At 44.7% G+C, this 19363-nt stretch overlaps 2 protein-coding genes across 4 annotated transcripts; both read right to left on the bottom strand.

The window, feature by feature from the left end:
- Positions 1–672: 672 nt before the first annotated feature.
- On the bottom strand, positions 673–7830 carry Czib (CXXC motif containing zinc binding protein). 3 transcript variants are annotated; one of them, XM_034503838.2, is made up of 8 exons: positions 7693–7830; positions 7404–7487; positions 5934–5990; positions 5433–5514; positions 5252–5283; positions 4053–4130; positions 2471–2536; positions 673–923 (listed from the first exon to the last, which is right to left on the bottom strand). In XM_034503838.2, the coding sequence occupies exons 1-8, from the start codon at positions 7696–7698 to the stop codon at positions 846–848; spliced, it is 483 nt and encodes a 160-aa protein (XP_034359729.1). In that variant the 5' UTR covers positions 7699–7830; the 3' UTR covers positions 673–845. The 3 variants fall into 3 exon arrangements, with proteins under 3 accessions (XP_034359729.1, XP_034359730.1, XP_034359731.1); XM_034503839.2 differs by lacking the exons at positions 7404–7487; positions 7693–7830 and adding an exon at positions 7249–7396; XM_034503840.2 differs by lacking the exons at positions 7404–7487; positions 7693–7830 and adding an exon at positions 7121–7258.
- A 1702-nt stretch (positions 7831–9532) lies between these two features.
- Positions 9533–18115, bottom strand: Magoh (mago homolog, exon junction complex subunit). Its single transcript, XM_034501708.2, has 5 exons — positions 17923–18115; positions 16072–16130; positions 13468–13578; positions 11731–11813; positions 9533–9746 (listed from the first exon to the last, which is right to left on the bottom strand). Exons 1-5 carry the CDS (start codon positions 18008–18010, stop codon positions 9647–9649), a joined length of 441 nt encoding a protein of 146 aa, XP_034357599.1. The 5' UTR covers positions 18011–18115; the 3' UTR covers positions 9533–9646.
- Between the last annotated feature and the right edge of the window lie 1248 nt (positions 18116–19363).

Below are 19363 nucleotides of genomic sequence, written 5' to 3' on the forward strand. Positions count from 1 at the left end.
AAACAGCCTATGGAAACAGGTTTTCCAAATGGTGGTTTCCCCAGTATGAAGGCACAGCATACTCATTGCCTAGTGCCACCCTCCACATCTGTCTGCTGTGTGGGGATCTTTGGTTCCAGGAGACTTAGTAGGCCTTGATTGCTGTATTCACTTCAAGAGTTGTCTGGAAGCAGAACAGGAGATAAGTTGGGACCAGCAAAAGGTGCTTCAGGGGTGCAGAAGCTGATTCCACACAAGGAAGAACTTTCACGTTGACTTTGACAGGAAGTACTCTATCACAGCAAGTGAACAGAGCCATCAGCCAGGAATTTTGTGGAGGGAACAGATATGTGCTGGGGTGGGCTGCTGGTCTGTGCTCTGGAGTGAGCTCGGATATGAAATGAGCAGCTAACAGAGGTGCCTGGGTTTACTGGAGAGCCATTGTGAACAGGGAGTGTTTTAGTTTGGAGCTACTGGGTTCACAGCAGCCCTCCATAGGCTTCTCTGCCCTTTGTGCCATTGGCTTTTACGCCTTTGATCGTGGAGGCTGACATGCCTGTTTCTGAAGAGCTGGAGAGCCTTTACATAATGTGCAAACTGGATCAGGTACAGAATAGGGACTAAAAAACAAAGACCTCCAGAATCCATTCTTACTGTAGAGGGAGTATTGCTCAGACCACCTTCACACAGCACTGTGGCACCAACGGACTTTATTGGTGGGACCTAGAACTGTGGTAAACCCTGGCATGCAGACTGTGAGGGCTTGGGACAGGTGCTAGGAGAGCAGAGATGAGAAGCCTCCATGGGAACTGCTCCTTGGGCGCTCTGTCTCTTAGTTCTTACAGGCAAGTTTGCAGGCAGACAGTTCAGCACTTCACAAACTGATGGGTGACCTCGAAAATCCCCACAGACTCCTGAGCCTTTTCATCATAGTCTGTCCAGTCCTATGAAATAAGAAGGCAGCATTAGCCTTTCAAGGCAGAACAGGACAATGTGGACAGTGGAGAACCAGAAGTTCCAGAGCCTAACATAGGTTCTGACTCAGCTCGTCATGAAGGCAGGAGACTTTTAACAGAGCAGACAACCCAGGCCTAAACTCCATCTCTTGGTCTTGTAACCAGGCAAGTCTTGTCATTTCCCCAAACCCGAGTTCTGTCCTTTATTAAAAAAGAAAAACAGGAGACTTGAGAGTGAATGTTAGAAGAATGAAACATTTCATTTTCCATTCACAGGGAAACACATTTGGCATAGTAACCGGCACAAGGTGGGCACAGAATGCCACCCACTGCTGTTAAAAGGAGCCAGGCAAACAGAATGAGCTGGTGTTCTTCCTTCACAGAGGTAAAGCCCCAGGGGGGATTGTGCTCAGAGTGCCCCTGGCTGCTGCTAGGCCTTACTGTGCTTGATGCTATCATGTTCTCGTGTTTGTGGTGGTGCGGTTATTTTATGGGAGATTTCCACCCCTCTGGGCAGTTTACCTGAAGTACATAAGAGTGATGATGGTCTTCCTGACAGTGCTGTTTAGATGGTTAGTGATTCAGTTGAATTTTCTGAGAATAGTTTAAAGATACAAGTGGCCAGGGCTTCTTGAGTGATATACAGAAGATAGCAATAAAACTAAAAAATACCCTTTTTTCATCTGGATGTAAGATTTACTGGAGATAAGGAACAAGAACAGGGAAATTTCAGGCATTGCTAGCTCACGAGTCATGTCTGTGAGAGACAGGCCAATGATCAAAAAAGCAATTGTTCCTATAACTATGGTTAGGTCTGAGTCATATAGTTTACAGATGGAATTACAGGTTTTTGGTATGCACCTCGAGAAAGCAGTTCTAAGGAGGAAAATAAATGACCCTATTGGGAGTGAAAGCGAAGGAAAGTAGACAGTTAGCAAGGCCAGCTCAGCAAGGCTTTGTAAATTAGAACAAGAACCAAAGTCGGTCTCACTGTAACCACAAACTGCTGCCAGCCATACAAGAAGACTGGCTGAAATATGCTTTAATTGCATAAACTTTGTTAATCAATAATAAAAAAATGTTGCTTTGGAGTAAAGATGTAATTATGGAAGGAAAAACAGTAGGGGAGAATGTTTAACTACATGTGGACTTCTGAGAAAATTTGTTTTTTGAACTTGTGACTTAATGATTATGAGGTGATTTCTTTCTTCGTAAAGACTTTTGTTCCGAGTAGTATACAAGGGGTAAGAGGAAAAATAACATTACAGAGAACAGGAGGAAGTATGAGCTTGCTTCAACCATAATATGTCTATGTGTCTTCTTGTTGCCAACTTCACAGGTCCTCCTCAGAACCTTGACCTGCTGGCGCTGGACTCTGACACCTGCCCTTAAACATTATACACTTATGGCCATTTCAGTAGCAGAATCACCAACCAAAAGCACAAAGATCTGGAGCTTGCTTAGAAACCCTGTTCACCAAAAAGAGAATTCCCACCAGGTACCACATAACACCTTGCAAGATCCCCAAGTCTCACCTTTTCTTGCAGATTAATGTCACTGAAGACTGTCCCTGACTCCACACCTTCAGCAGCAAACCCAGCCTGAGGAGACAGGGAGGCAGCAGGGAGGGTGGGGAAAAGAAGGAGCCAGTGAAGACTGGTCCAGGGCTGTTCTTCCTATCAAAGCCTTCACGATGGAAGGCAACTTCAGCATACACAGCTGCTCCTGATAAACTCGAGTTTCCAAGTTACTCAGCACTGCTGTGGTGTCTCTGAATTATAGCCCTGGCCCAGAAGATTGCCTCAGTTTCCTTTCTGTTGCTGTGATAAAACACCATGACCCAAAAGCAACTTGGGAGAGCAAGGATTTACTTTTCGTACAGCCCATCATCCAGGGACACCAAGGCAGGATCCTACAGATAGGCACTAAAGCAGAGACCATTTGGAAGAGTACTTCCTGTCTTGCTCAGCTACTTTTCTTTCCCATCCTTTTCCTTCCTCCCTCCCTCCCTCCCTCCCTCCCCCCTCTGTCTCTTTCCCCTTTTCCCATCGTGTCTCACGATGTAGCTGTGGTTGATCTGGAATTTACTATGTAAACCAGGCTGGGTTTGAGCTCACAGCCTCTGCCCCTCAAGTGCTGGGATTAAAGGCATATAACCATGTCCAGCCTCAGCTATTTTTCTTATATAGCAATTGGGACAATTCTTCAGTTGAGGCTAACAAAAACTAACCAAGTATAAAGGCAGGCATGGGGTAAACTCTCCCATCACTCCATCTGCTGAAGGACCTGGGTATGCATCCCACTTCCCTCTCTGAACCTTAGTTTGTGGGCTGTTTATTTGGTGAGACAGGGTCTCTCTCTACATATCTCTGGCTATCTTGGAACTTGCTATGTAGACTGGGCTATCTTTGAACTTACAAAAACCCACCTGTCTTAGCCTCCTGAGTGCTGGGATTATAGTTGGGACCCACTATGCCTGGCTCTGAGCCTAGGTTTTATTTGTTTGTTTCTGAGACAGGGTCTCATGGATCCCAGGCTGGCCTTTAACTTTCTGTGTGGCTAAAGATTTTTATCTGTCTTTTTGTTTATGAATTGGGGATGCCGATACCATCTTTTCTAATTTACCTCACAGATTTACCGTGAGGTAAAAATGTACAAATAAGGGGATGAGCACTGACTCTAAGACTCAGACAGACCTGGGTTCAAATTACAGCCCTCACAGATTTACCGTGAGGTAAAAATGTACAAATAAGGGGATGAGCACTGACTGTAAGACTCAGACAGACCTGGGTTCAAATTACAGCCCCCTGCTTACTAGCTGTGGGACTCTGGCACGCTACAGTCTCTGAAGTTCCCTTGTCTAAAAACTAGGATGAATCACTCCACAGGTTATAGTAAGGATGAACTGAAGTAACACAGAAAAGTGATGGGCATGGAACACAGCACACAGTAGGCATTTAATAAGTGACAGTTACTATTCATAGCCTTCCTGCTTTGTGTGCTACAGCTCAGTGCTAGAACACAGAAGGGAAAAGCAAGATAGAGAATTCCTATTTTAGTCTCTGTAAGAAGCAAAGTTCGCTCACTTCATTCCCACCCAGTCTTAAAACTACACACCTGGGGCTGGAAGTCAACTGGTTCAAGGCCCCGGCATTCAAACTCCACTATCGTCTTGAACTTCTCATTGTCTTCAGCCTGGAGAGGAAGTGGATTGAGGAGGTGGGCCCAGTGGGTCCTCAGGAGACACCCATGCCCTCTCCTCTTCTACCATGTACACCAGTGAGCCTAGAACAGGACCCAGAACAAGCTAGCCCTTTAAAAAAGCAAAAAGCCTGCTTGGGTACTGCTCCCAGTGGGACCTTCTGTAGACAGACTCTGCAGAAGAGGGAGGATCCTTGGGTCAGCCCTCCTGCATGTCAGTAGAGCAGAGGAAACCCTACATGTCTACTGTGAGGATCTGAGTCATGAACTGAGAGCCAAGCATTGGCCCTACCACTATGTTCAGTGAATAGTAAATAACCAAAAAGACACGAATGTTAAGCTACAAGGACTCTAGACCATCCAGATGGTCCCAGTAAGTACACCACGGCCTTTTGCTAACCATCCACCATGTTGGGCTGGAGAGATGGCTCAGAGGGTAAGAGCACTGTCTGCTCTTCCAGAGGTCCCAAGTTCAATTGCCAGCGGTTGCTATAGATGGTGGCTCATAACCATCTATGAGATTCTGGTGCCCTCTTCTGGCCTGCAAGCATATATGCAGACAGAATGTTATATACATAATAAATAAATCTTTAAAAAATAAGGAAAAAAAAAAAACCCTATCTACCATGTCATGAGGAGAAGGACTAGGTATGTGGAGAGGGTACCTCTTGGGAGGTGGGTAGCCAAGAAATCCATGCCTACTTCATCCATGGGCTCAGACTACCAAGCACCATGGCCTGACTTTCATTCCGCATACTTTCTCTGTGTACTTTCAGAAAAACACTGTGGTATCACCGTGCAGTGGATGATATGGATATGGCAGACCAAAGGTGACTGAGCAAATGAACAACTGACTTAGGTGCATGAGAGAGTAACTAAGCAGGGGACATGGTGTCAAGTACCTGGACTCTCAGCACTCAAGAGGCTGAAACAGGGGTATGAGGAGTCTGGACCAACCCTGGGCTACCTACTGAGACCCAGTCTAAAGCAAAACAAAGAGTTAATTAAGTACATGGGACAATGTCCAGTAGTAGGCCACTGTGCCAGAGCTACTCTTGAACCCACTCCTACTCACCATCCTGACACCATCCCTGACACTACAGCAGAAAACTTACATTGTAAGACTTGATGGTGCTGCTCAAAATGTCTGAAATATAAAAAGAAAAAGCTGACTTGAATGTGTACCCAGGGTCCAACCAGGTGCCCAGACACGGCCTGGGAAAAAGAGAGAGCTGCACAGGTTACAGACATCACAAGCCTGCTTCCAGTCAGACTGGAAGAGCCTGCCTGACCTACCAATAGAGTTTTCCCGTGCACACAGCTTGCACTTCTGGACCATGGAGGCACTGCCTCGGCCTCCTTTCAGCGCCACACTGTCCTGGCAAGAAGCAAACAGAATCTCTAGTCATGTAACGGCTAGACGCGGGGGTCCCAGAGAGGTCTCACCCCACCACCTCATCCAGTGGAACAGACTAAGACCACAGAAGTGAGTCACTTGCTGACAAGTGACAAGAGGGTTAAGGAACACTCAGCAGGGGTGCATGCTCAGGATGTGCAAAGCCCTGGATTCAATCCCCTGAACGGGGCAAAATCCTAAGGAGTCTTCTTGTGGTTGAGAAAAAAAGGCCCTCTTGATTTTGAACTCTGCCTCATACCCCAAAGATGCCTGTTGTTCCCCATGCAGGTCACATTGGTGCTAAATACTTGCCCCCCAAGTGGTCAAAGGAAATAGAGATGAAGGCCAGTTTCCCCAAATTTCTGCCCAGGAGCATATATGTGAATGGTAGGGACTGTTACCATCAGGCGGATATACTGCCACTTCTCTGAAATCTCACCACAGTTGCCACATTTCATCTTGGGGGAGAAAAAGAGTATTAGTTGAGCAGGTGGAAAGGCTTCCTTGGAAAGACACCATGGGAAGGGTAGGTACAGTGCAAAGCAAGCGCATAGCCTAAAATGCCTCCTCTTAACTTATTTTAGACTCGCCCAAACTATTTTTGAACCTGAGATCTTCCTGCCTTTGCTTTCCAAGTACTGGGATTACAAATGAGTGCCGCCATACCTAATACATCCTCTCTCCTAGGTGACTCTTACATCATCCTACCATCAGTCCCAATAAGGACATGAGCAGATCTATCTCCAGGTAAGAACAGGTTGTTTCTGATGCTGTCACCCCCCCCTAGAATCTGTGCTATTTGGCTGGGGACTCCAGGTTGTCACAGGCCTCCAGCTCTGTGCTTACGGTCCTGAGTGATGGGGTTAACAGTTCATCATTTTGTTACTGTTTCTCTCTTACTCTGTTTCTTCAAGTCAAAAAAGTTCATTCTGCAAATGAGCTCTGGAACTCATGCTCCAAACGTTTGGAAATCGGAGCTGTGGGTGAAGTGTAGAGCCCAGCACTGGGGGGGCAGTGGCAGTGTGGAAATAAACGTGATACGTTATGGCTATGGTATGTGAGTCACTGAGACAGACTACGGGAATAAGGCAGAATCTGGGACAATGAAGGGCCTCACACTGCTTGGACCTCTACACACCATATGGACAGAGTACCCACCCAGCTTACTAGCACTGTGTGAGGACGAAGGGTGGCCAACTTTCACAATAAGCCAGCAAAAAAAAAAAAAAAAAAAAAAAAAAAAAAGTGAATTTATTCACTGCATTAAGTAGTCACAAGGTCCCTTCAAATAACATTTTGTTCAGTGTATGTTTACAAACCAAGAGCTGGAAGGATTTCACATCAGGAGAGTGCTAGCATGGGACTCCAAATTCAGATATGCCCCCCAGAACTAAAGAGGGTAAAAACAGAAAACTCCACCGTGTGAGGAGGCCAAACATCTGTAATCCTAGCAAGATGATCAGGAGTTTAAAGTCATCCTTCGCTACATAAAGAGCTCAAGGCCAGCCTGGATTACATAAGACTAATATTTAATTTAAAAAATTAAAATTTCATCCTGAAAAACTCACTTAGATGCCTGGTTAAGTACCTTAGACGCAATGGAACAGAAAAGTTCCCAGTTCAACACTGAGATCATAGCCGGGCAGTGGTGGCGCACGCCTTTAATCCCAGCACTTGGGAGGCAAGGACAGGCGGATTTCTGAGTTCGAGACCAGCCTGGTCTACAGAGTGAGTTCCAGGACAGACAGCCAGGGCTATACGGAGAAACCCTGCCTCGAAAAAGATCATAGCTTTGCCCCGAGCCCTAAGATGCCCACTGCCTCCCGATGCTCCTCCTCCCTTTCCCAGGAGGAATCCGCCTTCCGTCGCACCTTCAGGTACCACCGGAAGTCCTCGCCCACTGGCCGAAGGTTCGTGACGTTCTCTAGCGTGGCTTTGAGCTGCAGTGCGATTTTCTGAGAAGAGGGCGGAACAAGCTGAGTGCATGGCCTCGTCTGCCACGCCCCACTCCGCCCCTCCCGGCTCAAGCCGGGCCTCCCGGGTCTTACTCCTTCCACTCCCTTCTGGCCTGAGCAAGTGACTCTGAACCCCTCGCCGCCTCCGCCCCACCTCTCACTCGGCTACCCATGGGATGCCCCGATGGCGAATCGCCTCCCTTACCCCCATAGCTGCCCGGTCCACGTTATGCCGCTGCGACAGCTGCTTTCCGGCCCGTCGTAAAAGGCTGGCGTCGTCGCGCAGCCTCACTGCGAGTGGGCGGGGAGCCGGGCATAGGCGAGCGGTGTAGGTTACCTTTTTCTAACTTATCACTCCTTAACCTGCCGGGCTGGGCTGTTTTTGGTAGGTTCGCTGGAACCGGTGGGATCCCTAATGCCAGAGATGGTTCCTGATTCTCAGTCTGTGCCTTCACTAAGCAGGCAAAATAGTCGGGCTCGAAATCTCTGCCAGATGTCTCTAGGTCCTCGGTTCTCTACCTTCTCACTACCCTGTGGTCAGATTACATTGCAGCCTCCTAGATTTGGGATAGTCGCCCTCTAAACTGTCCACTGGTTCTACACGATCTGATGCTACGACCTTTCCCACAGGGCTGCCCTGTGTCCACGTCCTCCTCGTGGTACCTGTGCTTTAACAGAGCTGGCTTTCCCCACACTTTAGTTATATACTTACCGATACTGCAGGGTTTTTGAGACACGGTTTCTCTGTAATAATTGCCCTGGACTGACCTCGAACTCAAAGAGATCCACCTGCCTCTGCCTCCCGAGTGCTGGCATTAAAGGCGTGTGCCACCACACTTGGCCCCCACTTTTATGGCCTAGTCTTTTTAAATATTATGTGTTTGAGTGTTTTGGCAGGTAGTATGTGTGTGTGTATTCGTGTAGCTCCCACCACGGCTACAAGAGGGCACAGTAATCCTTTCTAACACTAATGTGAGCCACCCTGTGATGTTAGGAATGGGATGGGTTCCTCTACTAGAGCAGCAAGTTCCTTTAACCGCTGAGCCATTCCCCTTCTTGCTCGACACCACCAGACTAGCCTTTAAATATCTCAGAAATCTGGCATCCTGACATATCAGATACAAATGATATGCCTAACTTGAAGCACACAGTATGAAAAGTCTGAGGACGCTTAGGACCTTGTCTCAGACTGGAATGTCTCTAAGGATATGTATGCATTTAGGCTCATCGTGTCCCTTCAGCCAAATGAACCCTCTCAAGTCCCATTCCTTCTGGTGCAGTCTAATCAGCTATTTCCTGAAAGCTATGAAATTTAAGTAATGGCAAGAGAAAGTTCCTGCCAGTTTACCTACTGAACAGTTTTCCTCCACACTGAAATAAAGGATGTGTAAAAAAGCCCAAACACAATACAGCTTCGTGCCTGAGAAGCTAACGCTAATGCTAGCCAGGTGTTTTTACTACTGAGCTATAACTCCAGCAATTGCTTTGTAAATCTTCAGGGTTCTCATTTTCCTTGAAACTTAAAAACCTGGGTGTGGTGGCACCTGCCTATAATACCAACACTTGGGAGACTGACCCCAAGTTCAAAGTCATCCTGGGCAGCAAAGGGAGGGGAGGCTTTGTCAAAACAAGATCCAGGTACCTTGTCTTGGAATATTGCTAATGAGATTGACTCAGATGTGTGTGTACTAACACACGTCCAAACACTGCACAATGTGGAAGCTCTGAGTCGGTTCTTGCCTTCCACCTGTTAAGGCAGGGTCTTTCTGCTGGGTGGCTTAGTCCAGGCTAGCCGGCCCAGCGTAGGTCCCAGGGATTCGGATGGTGGTCAGGTTTATGCAGCTAAAGCTTTTACTGCCAGAACCATCTCCTTGGCCCTCACTGTATTTTTAAACCCTTCCCCATCATTTCCTATAAAATGGTAGTTTTTAGACAGTTGCTTGGGTTTTTGTTTCTTTCCTTTGTCAAGTCTCCTAGAATGTATTTTACATATTGAGAATTCACAAATTCAGGTGTTTAGAAAAATAAAAAAAGATGTTATCACATTTATTAAAGACCATCATTTATTGTTTATAAAAATTGCCCCAATATACAGAAAAAAAAAATCCTAATTATGGTAACTAAAATCTCCCACCCGCCTTGTGTCCACAATATCCAATTTAGATTGGTTTAATCTTGAAGTGTAATCCAATAAGACTGAAGACTAAACACTTCAGGTCCTGGACAAGATAATAAAACACTCGTAAGCCTTCTGGATCCCTAAAACACAAAAGAAAACCAAAATGTTTTAAGAAGCAGAGAACAATTGGCAAATACAAAAAAAAATAATAACCCAATTACAATAAAAATGCTCCCTTTGAAGATATTTACAGTAATAAATCCTGAGGAAGCACATGTCCATTAAGAAAGGTCACTTATTAAAATGGAGCCATTTAAGCATGTTGTTTTTACTGTGAAAATACATAAAATTAAGGGGAAAAACTGTGATTTTTAAAACAGTTTGTCTCTTATGCTTTCAAAACAAAACTGTATATAGAACTGGAAATCCAGGTCAGTGGAAGATAAATGCAAGGCTCTAACCACTTAATTCCCAGCACCACAAACCTAAACAAAAAGTCTCACCTCCACCCCCAGCACAGGGTGAGGGGGTTAAAATCTGTTTTGTTTTTGAGGCTGAGTCTTGTTATATAGATCAGGATGGCTCAATCATAAGACTCCTGTGTTTTTTTTTTTTTTTTTTTAAAACAAAATCTCAATCATTTGGTTTTATCAATGACTCCAGAGCCAGATGCTGGGGTAAAAGCCTTCTAGCTCAGAGGGGCAGAGAAAGCACCCAGCTGACCTTCCCCATCAGCCAATGCTCCAGAAGCCATCTCTCCTTCAAACCGAATGCCCCTCCCTTCTACTTCCCGTGTGTCTCCTCATCTGCCCTCCTGACTCCCTGTTACTCTCTGGTTTTTTTTTCCTGTGTTCATTCTCTGTCAACTGTTTGCTCTGCCTTTTGGCCTATGGTTGACTTTATTTAATCATGTTTACAATGTTCAAGCAGAAAGCTCTTGGATTAAAAGTGTGTGCTAAGGCTGAGCCACACCACAACTAAAGGCAGGGTTTTTCAAAGTAAGTAACAATCTCAGGGTTCACAGTGTGATCAGATATCCTGTGCTGTACCTCTCAAGTACTTGAGATTATAAGCATGCACCACCATGCCTCAGCTCCTGGTGTTTTCTAAGACTAAGAAATTACATGTCAAGATGTTGGGTGGAGATGGGCACACATGCTTCTGTTCAACATTCAAGGCCGGCCTGACCTATATAGCTGAATTCTTGGGACAGTCATGGCTAGATAATAAGATCCTTTCTGAAACCAAAAGGATGTTATCACTGGTTGGCTATTAAGGATATGAAAGAACTTTCCCTTTCTCTTTTCTATATTTCCTGTATTTTCTACAATGACCATCTATTGCTCTCAGAATTGAAGAAAAAAAAGGAGTAAGCAGGACTGACAAGTATGTCCAGGAAGCAGAGAGCTGCCAAATTCTAAGAGTTCTTTATGGCAAATAGAGTCACATCCAGTGTTAGAATTGACCAATGACAACATGAATTTAAAATTTAAACACAGCAAGATTTCAAATTTCACCAAGACTAAGATGCTAGTCTGAACAGTAAAACACCCAGAAAGCTGTTCACACAGTGAGCAGCATGGTGTGGCCTCATTTCTTTTCCTCTTCTGGTTGTCACTACGCATTCCTTCATGTCTCTTGAGAAGCAGTCACTGCATGAACCACCACAAGTAAAAGAAGCAACTTCTGAAAATACAACTGGGCTTGTGGGCTCAGCCATGATGGCTATAGTTAGGCCTATAAGGTTTCCAACTGTCACATGTACGTTCAGATGTTTCCTCTTGTCATTTCCTAAGCGATACGTTACACCAGCTATTTACACAGAATTTGGCTTTACAAAGATGACTTAAAGTATATGGAAAGTACACAGGCTTCATGCAAACATGACACTATTTTATATAAGGAAATAAAGCATTCAAGATTCTAGTACCAAAATTCCTGAAACCAACCCCTCCATGATACTGAGCCACTGTAAACTGGAACCCCCTATGAATGAAGAGGATCCCACCACCCACTTCTGTGTTGTGTCTGCACCATCTTTGTATGATGGCCCCATATGGTTGACACTTTCTGTTCAATCTCCAACAACAGACACAACTGATTATAAATGTCATATATGCTTACTTGGACTGGTTGACATCAATAAGGGAACCAATTTTTGATGTTGTGAAAGAAATGTGTTCATCTCCAATGACAATTTCAAGCTCCTAAAGACAAACAATATATATATCAAAGTCAGACAGTATTGGTCCATTCATCAAGCACACAGGACAAGGGCTCACCCAAACTCTGGTCTTTATGCTTGCATGTGTGTGAAAGATATATGCACGTAGGCATGAATCTCAGAACGTATTCATGGAGACATGAGGACAACTTGTACAAGTTCTCTCCTCACACCTTTACGTGGGTTATGGAGATTGAACACAAGCTGCCAGGTGTAGCCACAAGTCTCCATCCCCATCCCATCTTTTTAAAAGGAAGCACACGTGAAGCCTGTTCTCTGGCACCCCCTAAACGACTGTGTATCCCTCCTGCTTGCCTTCTTAGACTTAGCAGCATCTTTATAAGTAAATGGCCACAGCACACGTGTGTTCTCTTTCATTCACCGTTGCTTCTGAGATTTGGCCTCGTTGAGCTGGTCGACACTTTAAATGCTATGAACATGCCATTTCCTTACTGAGTGGACTTAAGTTCCCAAGTTCTGTTACTATAAACGATGTGGCAAGAATGTTCTAGATCTTGGGGCTGAGCTCACAGTAGACATTTGTGCCAGCCCCTGGTTGGGTCCCCAGGCCCACTCTGCTAGCTCCTAGTCACACGGCTGCCGATGTGGCTTCACAGATACCTTGTTCCTAACAGCACTGTACTGGCTCTTTCTAGCCTTTTGAAGACCTGGGTGAGGCTTTTAAGTGTTCTACTTCTGCAAGTTATAAATGCACCTGTAAATCTTTTGTGTTTACTGGTTATTATTTGAGTCTATAAACTGTCTACGCATAGCCTTGGCAACATTTTCCCCCTACCTCAGGTTATCTTTTTATTGGTTTAAATATATTTTCCAAGCATCTTCATCCAGTCTGTGGCTTGTTTCAATTTTATTTTGATGTCTTTTATCAAACTTTTAAGGGTTTTTTTTGTTTGTTTGTTTGTTGAGACAGGGTTTCTCTGTATAGGCCTGGCTGTCCTGAAACTTGCTCTGTACACCAAGCTGGCCTTGAACTCAAGATCCACCTGCCTCTGCCTCCTGAGTACTGAGATTAAAGACATGCGCCACCACAGCCTGGCTAAGTTTTAACTTTAATGAAGTCAAATTTATAAATTTTTTCCTTTAAAAAAAAAAGGGGGGGTTTTTTGTTTGTTTGTTTTTGAGATGGGTCTCACTATATAATTTTGGTTGGCCTAGAACGTGTAGACCCAGTCTGGCCTAGAATCCAAAGAGATCCACCTGGCTCTGCTTCTCAAGTGCTGAGATTAGATGCATATGCCACCATACCCAGCAGAATTTTACATTTTAAAAGCACCCTCTCCCCACTTCCCCTGCTTTAGGATAGAAGCATGGGGCTATACAAGACAGGAGAAACATGGAAAACTGAAGTCTGGAGTAGAAGAGTAAGTAGCACTTGAGGTGGAAGTATCTTTTCTTTTTTAGTTATCAGGATGGTAATGTAGGACTGTAAGGCTGGCTCAGTTAAGCACACTGACGGCCCATCTAGAGGACCTGAGCTCCATCCCAGCACCAACATGTAATTAGTGATTCCCTAGAACAGGGTATTCCTAGTCATACAGGGTTCCCTCCTCCCCATGTCCCACAGAGCAGTCCTCTTCCTCTTTATAAGTACAAAGTACAGTCAATAAAGTACTCACCTGCCGGCCCACTCGGTCAGGAGGGGGCCATAGAGCATCATCTTCTTTGGTGATTTCACTGTCATCAATAATTCTCTTTAATTCTTCCATCACACTTTTATGTACATAAGCCTGGAATCAAGTTTAAAATGTATGATGAGCCTATTAGGGGCCACTCTCTTTCAAACCACCGCACCCCAACAACATTAATTCAGAAAGGAACAGGAGATAAAACAACTGCTCCTGGAGATCTGCTTCTGGCACCTCCATAAGGAGGGTCAGGATCAAACTGTATCCAATGACAATATTCCAGCCCCCCAGCTTCCTACTGGCACATCCTGTTCACGTACATCTTCTCGCTATTCTCAATGTGAGAACAGTGAGAGGTACAGCCTTTAGTACAGATCAGGGAACAAAGACAGAAGGATGCAAGGAAATTATCTGGTCCCCTTTGCCCCTTTGTTATGTGAAGAACAAAGTTTGTTTTGGGAAGCTACAGCAATAAGACACCATACAGAACAGACAGGGTCTTGGAATTCACTGAGAGGTGAATCTAGTCTTTAAACTCAGTCTCAGGTATTTTAATATAGCAGTGCAAATGGACAGAGATACACCTTTACTCTGTGGTATGGCTTGGACATGATTTCAGTGTGTCTTTCCCAACTCCATTTATGTGACTAAAGGTTTGGTCCTCAGGGTGGTACTATGGGAAATGGTACAGCCCTTCAAGAGGTGGAAATTAATGGTGGGTTTTTAGATCATTGTAGCATATCATCAGAGGAATTGTGGGACTCCAGTGTCTGTGTGTATCTCTCTCCTTGTTTGAGAGGCCACTGCATGGCCACACATACATTCTCACTACTGCTGTGATGTTTGGATTTTGAACCTCCAGAGAATGATGAGCTAAATAATCTCATTTTTGAGTCTCATTTAGCCCCACTTTGGTCAGTGGGGTGCACGCCTTTAAATCTAGCACTTGGGAGACAGAGGCAGGTGGATTTCTGAGTTCAAGGCCAGCCTGGTCTACAGAGTGAGTTCCAAGACAGCCAGGGCTACACAGAGAAACCCTGTCTCAAAAAACAAACAATCAATCAATCAAACAAACAAACAAAAAATGTCATTTAGCCCCTGTGGCTTCAAACTTGCTATAAACGCTAATTAATTCCAGACAGAGTTTCCCTGTGTAGACCTGGAACTTGCTCTGTAGACCAGGCTGTCCTCAAACTCTGAGATCCACCTCCTTCTGCATCCTGAGTGCAGGGATTAAATGTATGCACCATCACCGCCACCATTTCTGTGTCCAACTGGAATTTCCAATCCCCCTGCCTTCAACTACAAAGTCCTGGGATTGCAGGCCTGTATCATTCCTGGCAATAATCCTGCAATAGTCTCTGTCAGATATATTGTTATAATGTTAATAGACAACTAATACACCCTGCTTTTTAAAGACAAGGTTTTCTGCAGCTTAGACTGGCCTTGGACACTTTGTGTAGCCAAGGATGATCTTCTGATCTTGCTTTCACCTCCCCAGTGCTGATATTACAGACATGACTACCATAACCGTTTTCTGTGATGCTGAAACCCAGGGCTCATGAAGACAAGCACTCTATCAACTGAGCCCCATCCCAGTCATTCTTAATCAGACAGTATGATTTTGAGAAGCATGAGGTCATACCAAAAACAAACTAACTAACAAACAAAAGATATGATGCTGACTTGGCATAAAATTAACTGCTAAATAGTATGAAGACACACTGACTATGTCATATTTTCAGGTGTAACAAAGTGGTTAAAAGAAAACAGTTCTTTTTTTTCCTGGAACTCACTCTATAGGCCAGGCTGGCCTTGAACTCAGAAATCTGCCTGCCTCTGCCTCCCAAGTGCTGGGATTAAAGGTATGCACCACCACTGTCCGGCTTAAAAGAAAACAGTTTTGATGAAGCCTTAATGCTATAGTAGAAATCACAGAATGTAACACATGGACTTTACTGAGATATGAATATGCCCAAATTTCTATCATTATCTCTTACAAGCAAAAGTAATAACTATGAACAAGCCTCAGATTTAATATGTAGGCCTTCATTTTCCTGTATGAAAATATGGCAGAATACTTTGTCACATGGGCTTTTAAAATCAGGATTAAAGAAATACATACATGTTAAATTCCTAGTGCCACACAAGGCATCAGCCTGCACTTAAAAAACTTTCCCCCAATTCCTTTCCCCTTCAGAAGCAAATTCAATGTTCTCTTCATAGTCTATGTACTAGGAACTATATCAAACACTGCAAATATACTTAATTCTATGATAGCACTTGGGAGTGGAAGGTAGGTCCTTTGTTTTACAGATGAAAACACAGAGACCAGGTTCAGTCAGAGAACTTGTCTGAGGTCACATGGTCAGTATGGGACATACCGAGGGTACAAACCAAGACACACAGATTTCAAACAGTTACTAGTTATTGATTCAGCTGTGGGGGTGAGAAAGCGAATTAGAGACCTGAGAAGTAATCTAGTTGTTTAGAAATGAGTGCTTGCTTCCCACCTTTCATCTTTCATTACCAGAACTAGAGAGCATAAACAATGTGAAACTGAAGGCTAGCTTACAGTGAAGGAAAGGTCTGTACCTCTTTCCTGATCATGACGTCATTTTTGTAATTGCTGTTGTTGGCATATCGCAATTTACCTTTGGGAGAAACAAAAAAAAGGAATGCAATGTATTAGAAACACAAACAAAGCATCATTACCCCTAAGAATATCAGCTTTACCTAAATCATATCCAATGTTCCCACCCATTTCCCAGCTGTGATATTAGTCTTTTTGGTGCTTTACTTTAAACTACTGAACAACAGAAGATGGACCTGATAGTGAACTAGAGTCCTGGCGAAAGGCTATGATTATATAGCAAAAGAACATATTCTCATCTCTGGCAAATAGTTTTTCTGCAGGTGAACGTCCTCGGCTGTAAACAGGAATTTTAATGTTGTCTTACCTGCACAGAAAACATGTTGATGTTCAACTGTGTTGTGAAAAGTTCTTTGAAAACTAAGGAAGCTGCAAGCAAGCAACAAGCAAGCAAACACACAGGCATGCACACAGTCACTGATCTATTTCTGCATTTTTAAATTGAGCACATATAGTTCAAAAGGCCCTTTTTATGTGTGTACAGCCAAAAGACTACTTTGGGCATATCCTGGAGATGAAGGGGGGGCGGGGGGGAAGCATGGTGATACACCTTTAATCCCAGAAGGCAAGGCAGAGGCACGTGAATCTGAGTTTGAGGCTAGCCTGGTCTGCACTGAAATTTTTTGGGACAGGGCTACACAGTAAGAATCGGTCTCAAAAATCAAAACAATAAAACAGCCCACAGCGGAAGTGTGGTGATTAGGTGGTCCTTTTCTACTGAAAGAAACAGAGTAAACTTTGGAAAGAACCACCTAATGTAGGCTGAAGGTCTGAGTAGTTTCATGAATAAAGTTACCTTGGGTGGGTGGGTGGGCTATGGGAGGAAGGTACAGTGAAATCTAGGGGCCGGTTAAGGGACCAAGAAAAGACAAGATGGTGTTTTGAACAGAAGACACAGGGAAGAGACTAAAAACTAGAAAGTGCTTGGGATGCTACAGGCATAAACAAAGTATTTGATTCTAAGAGTGTGGAAAGAATTTGTAGGGCTGGGGCTGGAAAGGCAGGCAGGAACTCAATCTTGGCTGTATGCCATGGTAGGGGTTTGAATTTTTTCAGGAAGGTAGAGGGACGCTACAGTAATGTAATTACATAGGCCCGTTGCTACATTTTCTTGTCCAGGATACTTTTAAAAGGACAAACCACACCTTTTCTCTTAAAATTTTACAACTGTTTCCTGCTGCACCTATTCATGCCCTACAAACACCTGTATAGTGACCCTCCTGCCTAACATCACCGACTACTACTGTCCTCCAATCACCCCAATGACCACCGGAAGGATGTCTGGCTCTTTGAGGTCCTATGACCTTGACCCCTGCTACCCCTATAGACGATTTTCTTTCTGAACTTCAAAACCTGATCCCTTTTCAATTACGGCTTAATTTAAATACACTCTTCAGTGTGCTCTCTAAAGCGACCTTACTTTCTGATCACTCCTCACTACAAGAGATCACTGTGGTTTCTTCCTTTCTTCCGACTCTGAAACACATGTTATACGAGAGGGGAAATTTATTTTCGTTGCTCTGTCCCCAGACTGGAAAAAAAAAACCGTTCTGAGATGAGCATTAAATCGTTGTTGTAATATAAGCAATCTGGCTTTTTAAAAAGCTACTAAGAAGACTCTCCAGCGGATTAAGATAAAGAACCAATGAAGCCGACAAAAGAATGCGCCTTTCACAACCCAACAGCACCACCGATCTGAGTCAATTGCTTCGCTTCGCCACATTCCGGAGCCCGCCTTCTCCGCCCTCCCCGGGCTCGGGTCCCATTGCCCGCAGGCTGTAGGCCGCTCTTACCGTCAGGCCGGAATTCAAACTCCAGGAACTCATGACCGAACTTGCCTTTGTGACCCACGTAGTAACGTAGGTAAAAGTCACTCTCCATGCTTCACAAGGGACAAGCACGACGGGAACTTTAGGAACAGATGACACCACCACGGTATGCCGTCCGCCTCTTAAACTGGCGTAATGGTGGCGCGCGGAAATGACGTCTACCACCGCGACATTAAGAGTTTTTCCGCTCTCCGGAGGCGGGAACAAGATTACCACGCCCCCTCGCTTTGCCACACGACGGAGTTCGCCGGGCTCCCTTCGTTGTAAGTCAAGAGTTCTGGAAAGTCTTGGGATCCGAGTACTGTACCTGGAGAGAGCTTGACCTAGCGCTAGAGTCCAGTCAGGCGCAACCTCAATTTAATGAGACAAGTGAGTCGAACGAGGCTATTCACACTCTGAACCTAGATGGGTTTCCACAGTAAAATGATTTGCCCATCTATGAGCACACTGCCCTCTCCCCGTCTTTCACTCCTCAGTGTATGGATTAGGAGTTGGCTTTGAGGCGGGAGAGTAGTAATGAATGTCTATGGTTTAGCGCTAAAGAGCTTAACGCAGTCAAAAGTTTGAGACCAGTGGCTGCATACTAAGTCCCTGTCTCGAAAAACAAAGTTGGCTTTACTTAACTGTCTTTTAAGAAAACTGTTTTCAACGACTCCTTCCCCATTCCACAATGTTGCCTGAAGCTTGCCTACACTTAGTCAACATCCCTTTCTGCTATTATAGGCAGGGTACTGCTACATGATCCAGACTGACCTGGAACCTCATCTTTCAGAGTGTCACCACTCATGAACAAGTTGCCTTTCATTCTTTCCTGTCTTCCAAGCTAACTGATATCTAGGATAGGTGTTATAGGTCAGGTAGTTGGATGTTGGATTCCTACATCTTATTTAGCAGTGATTTTCAGCCCTGGCCACATGCTGACGGACTCATTTCATTGAAGCCTCTTTAAAAAAAAAAAACAGGTCAGGACTGGGCATGGTGGCCACTGCTTTTAATCCCAGCACTTCAGAGGCAGAGTGGAGTAGATCTCTGTGAGTTAAAGCCTAGACTGCCCTATGCATAGTGAGCTCCAGGCCAGCCAGGACTACCAAGTGAGATACACACACACACACACACACACACACACACACACACACAAACTGAAACAAAATAACAAGGTAACAAGGTGAGTCAAACATGGGGACCACTACCAAAGAGGTTGAGTTCAAGGCCAGCCTGGTCTACAGAGTGAGTTCCAAGACAGCCAGGGCTACACAGAGAAACACTGTCTTGAAAAACAACAACAAAAAAAATGACACACATCTTTACCAGAGATGACATCTTACCACTCTCTGCCTTGCCACTGGTTTGTTTCTTGTTCTCTGAGACAGGTCTAGCCCTGGCTGGCCTGAAACTCACTATATTG

Source organism: Arvicanthis niloticus, chromosome 5, assembly GCF_011762505.2.
Source record: "Arvicanthis niloticus isolate mArvNil1 chromosome 5, mArvNil1.pat.X, whole genome shotgun sequence".
Classification (NCBI taxonomy): domain Eukaryota; kingdom Metazoa; phylum Chordata; class Mammalia; order Rodentia; family Muridae; genus Arvicanthis; species Arvicanthis niloticus.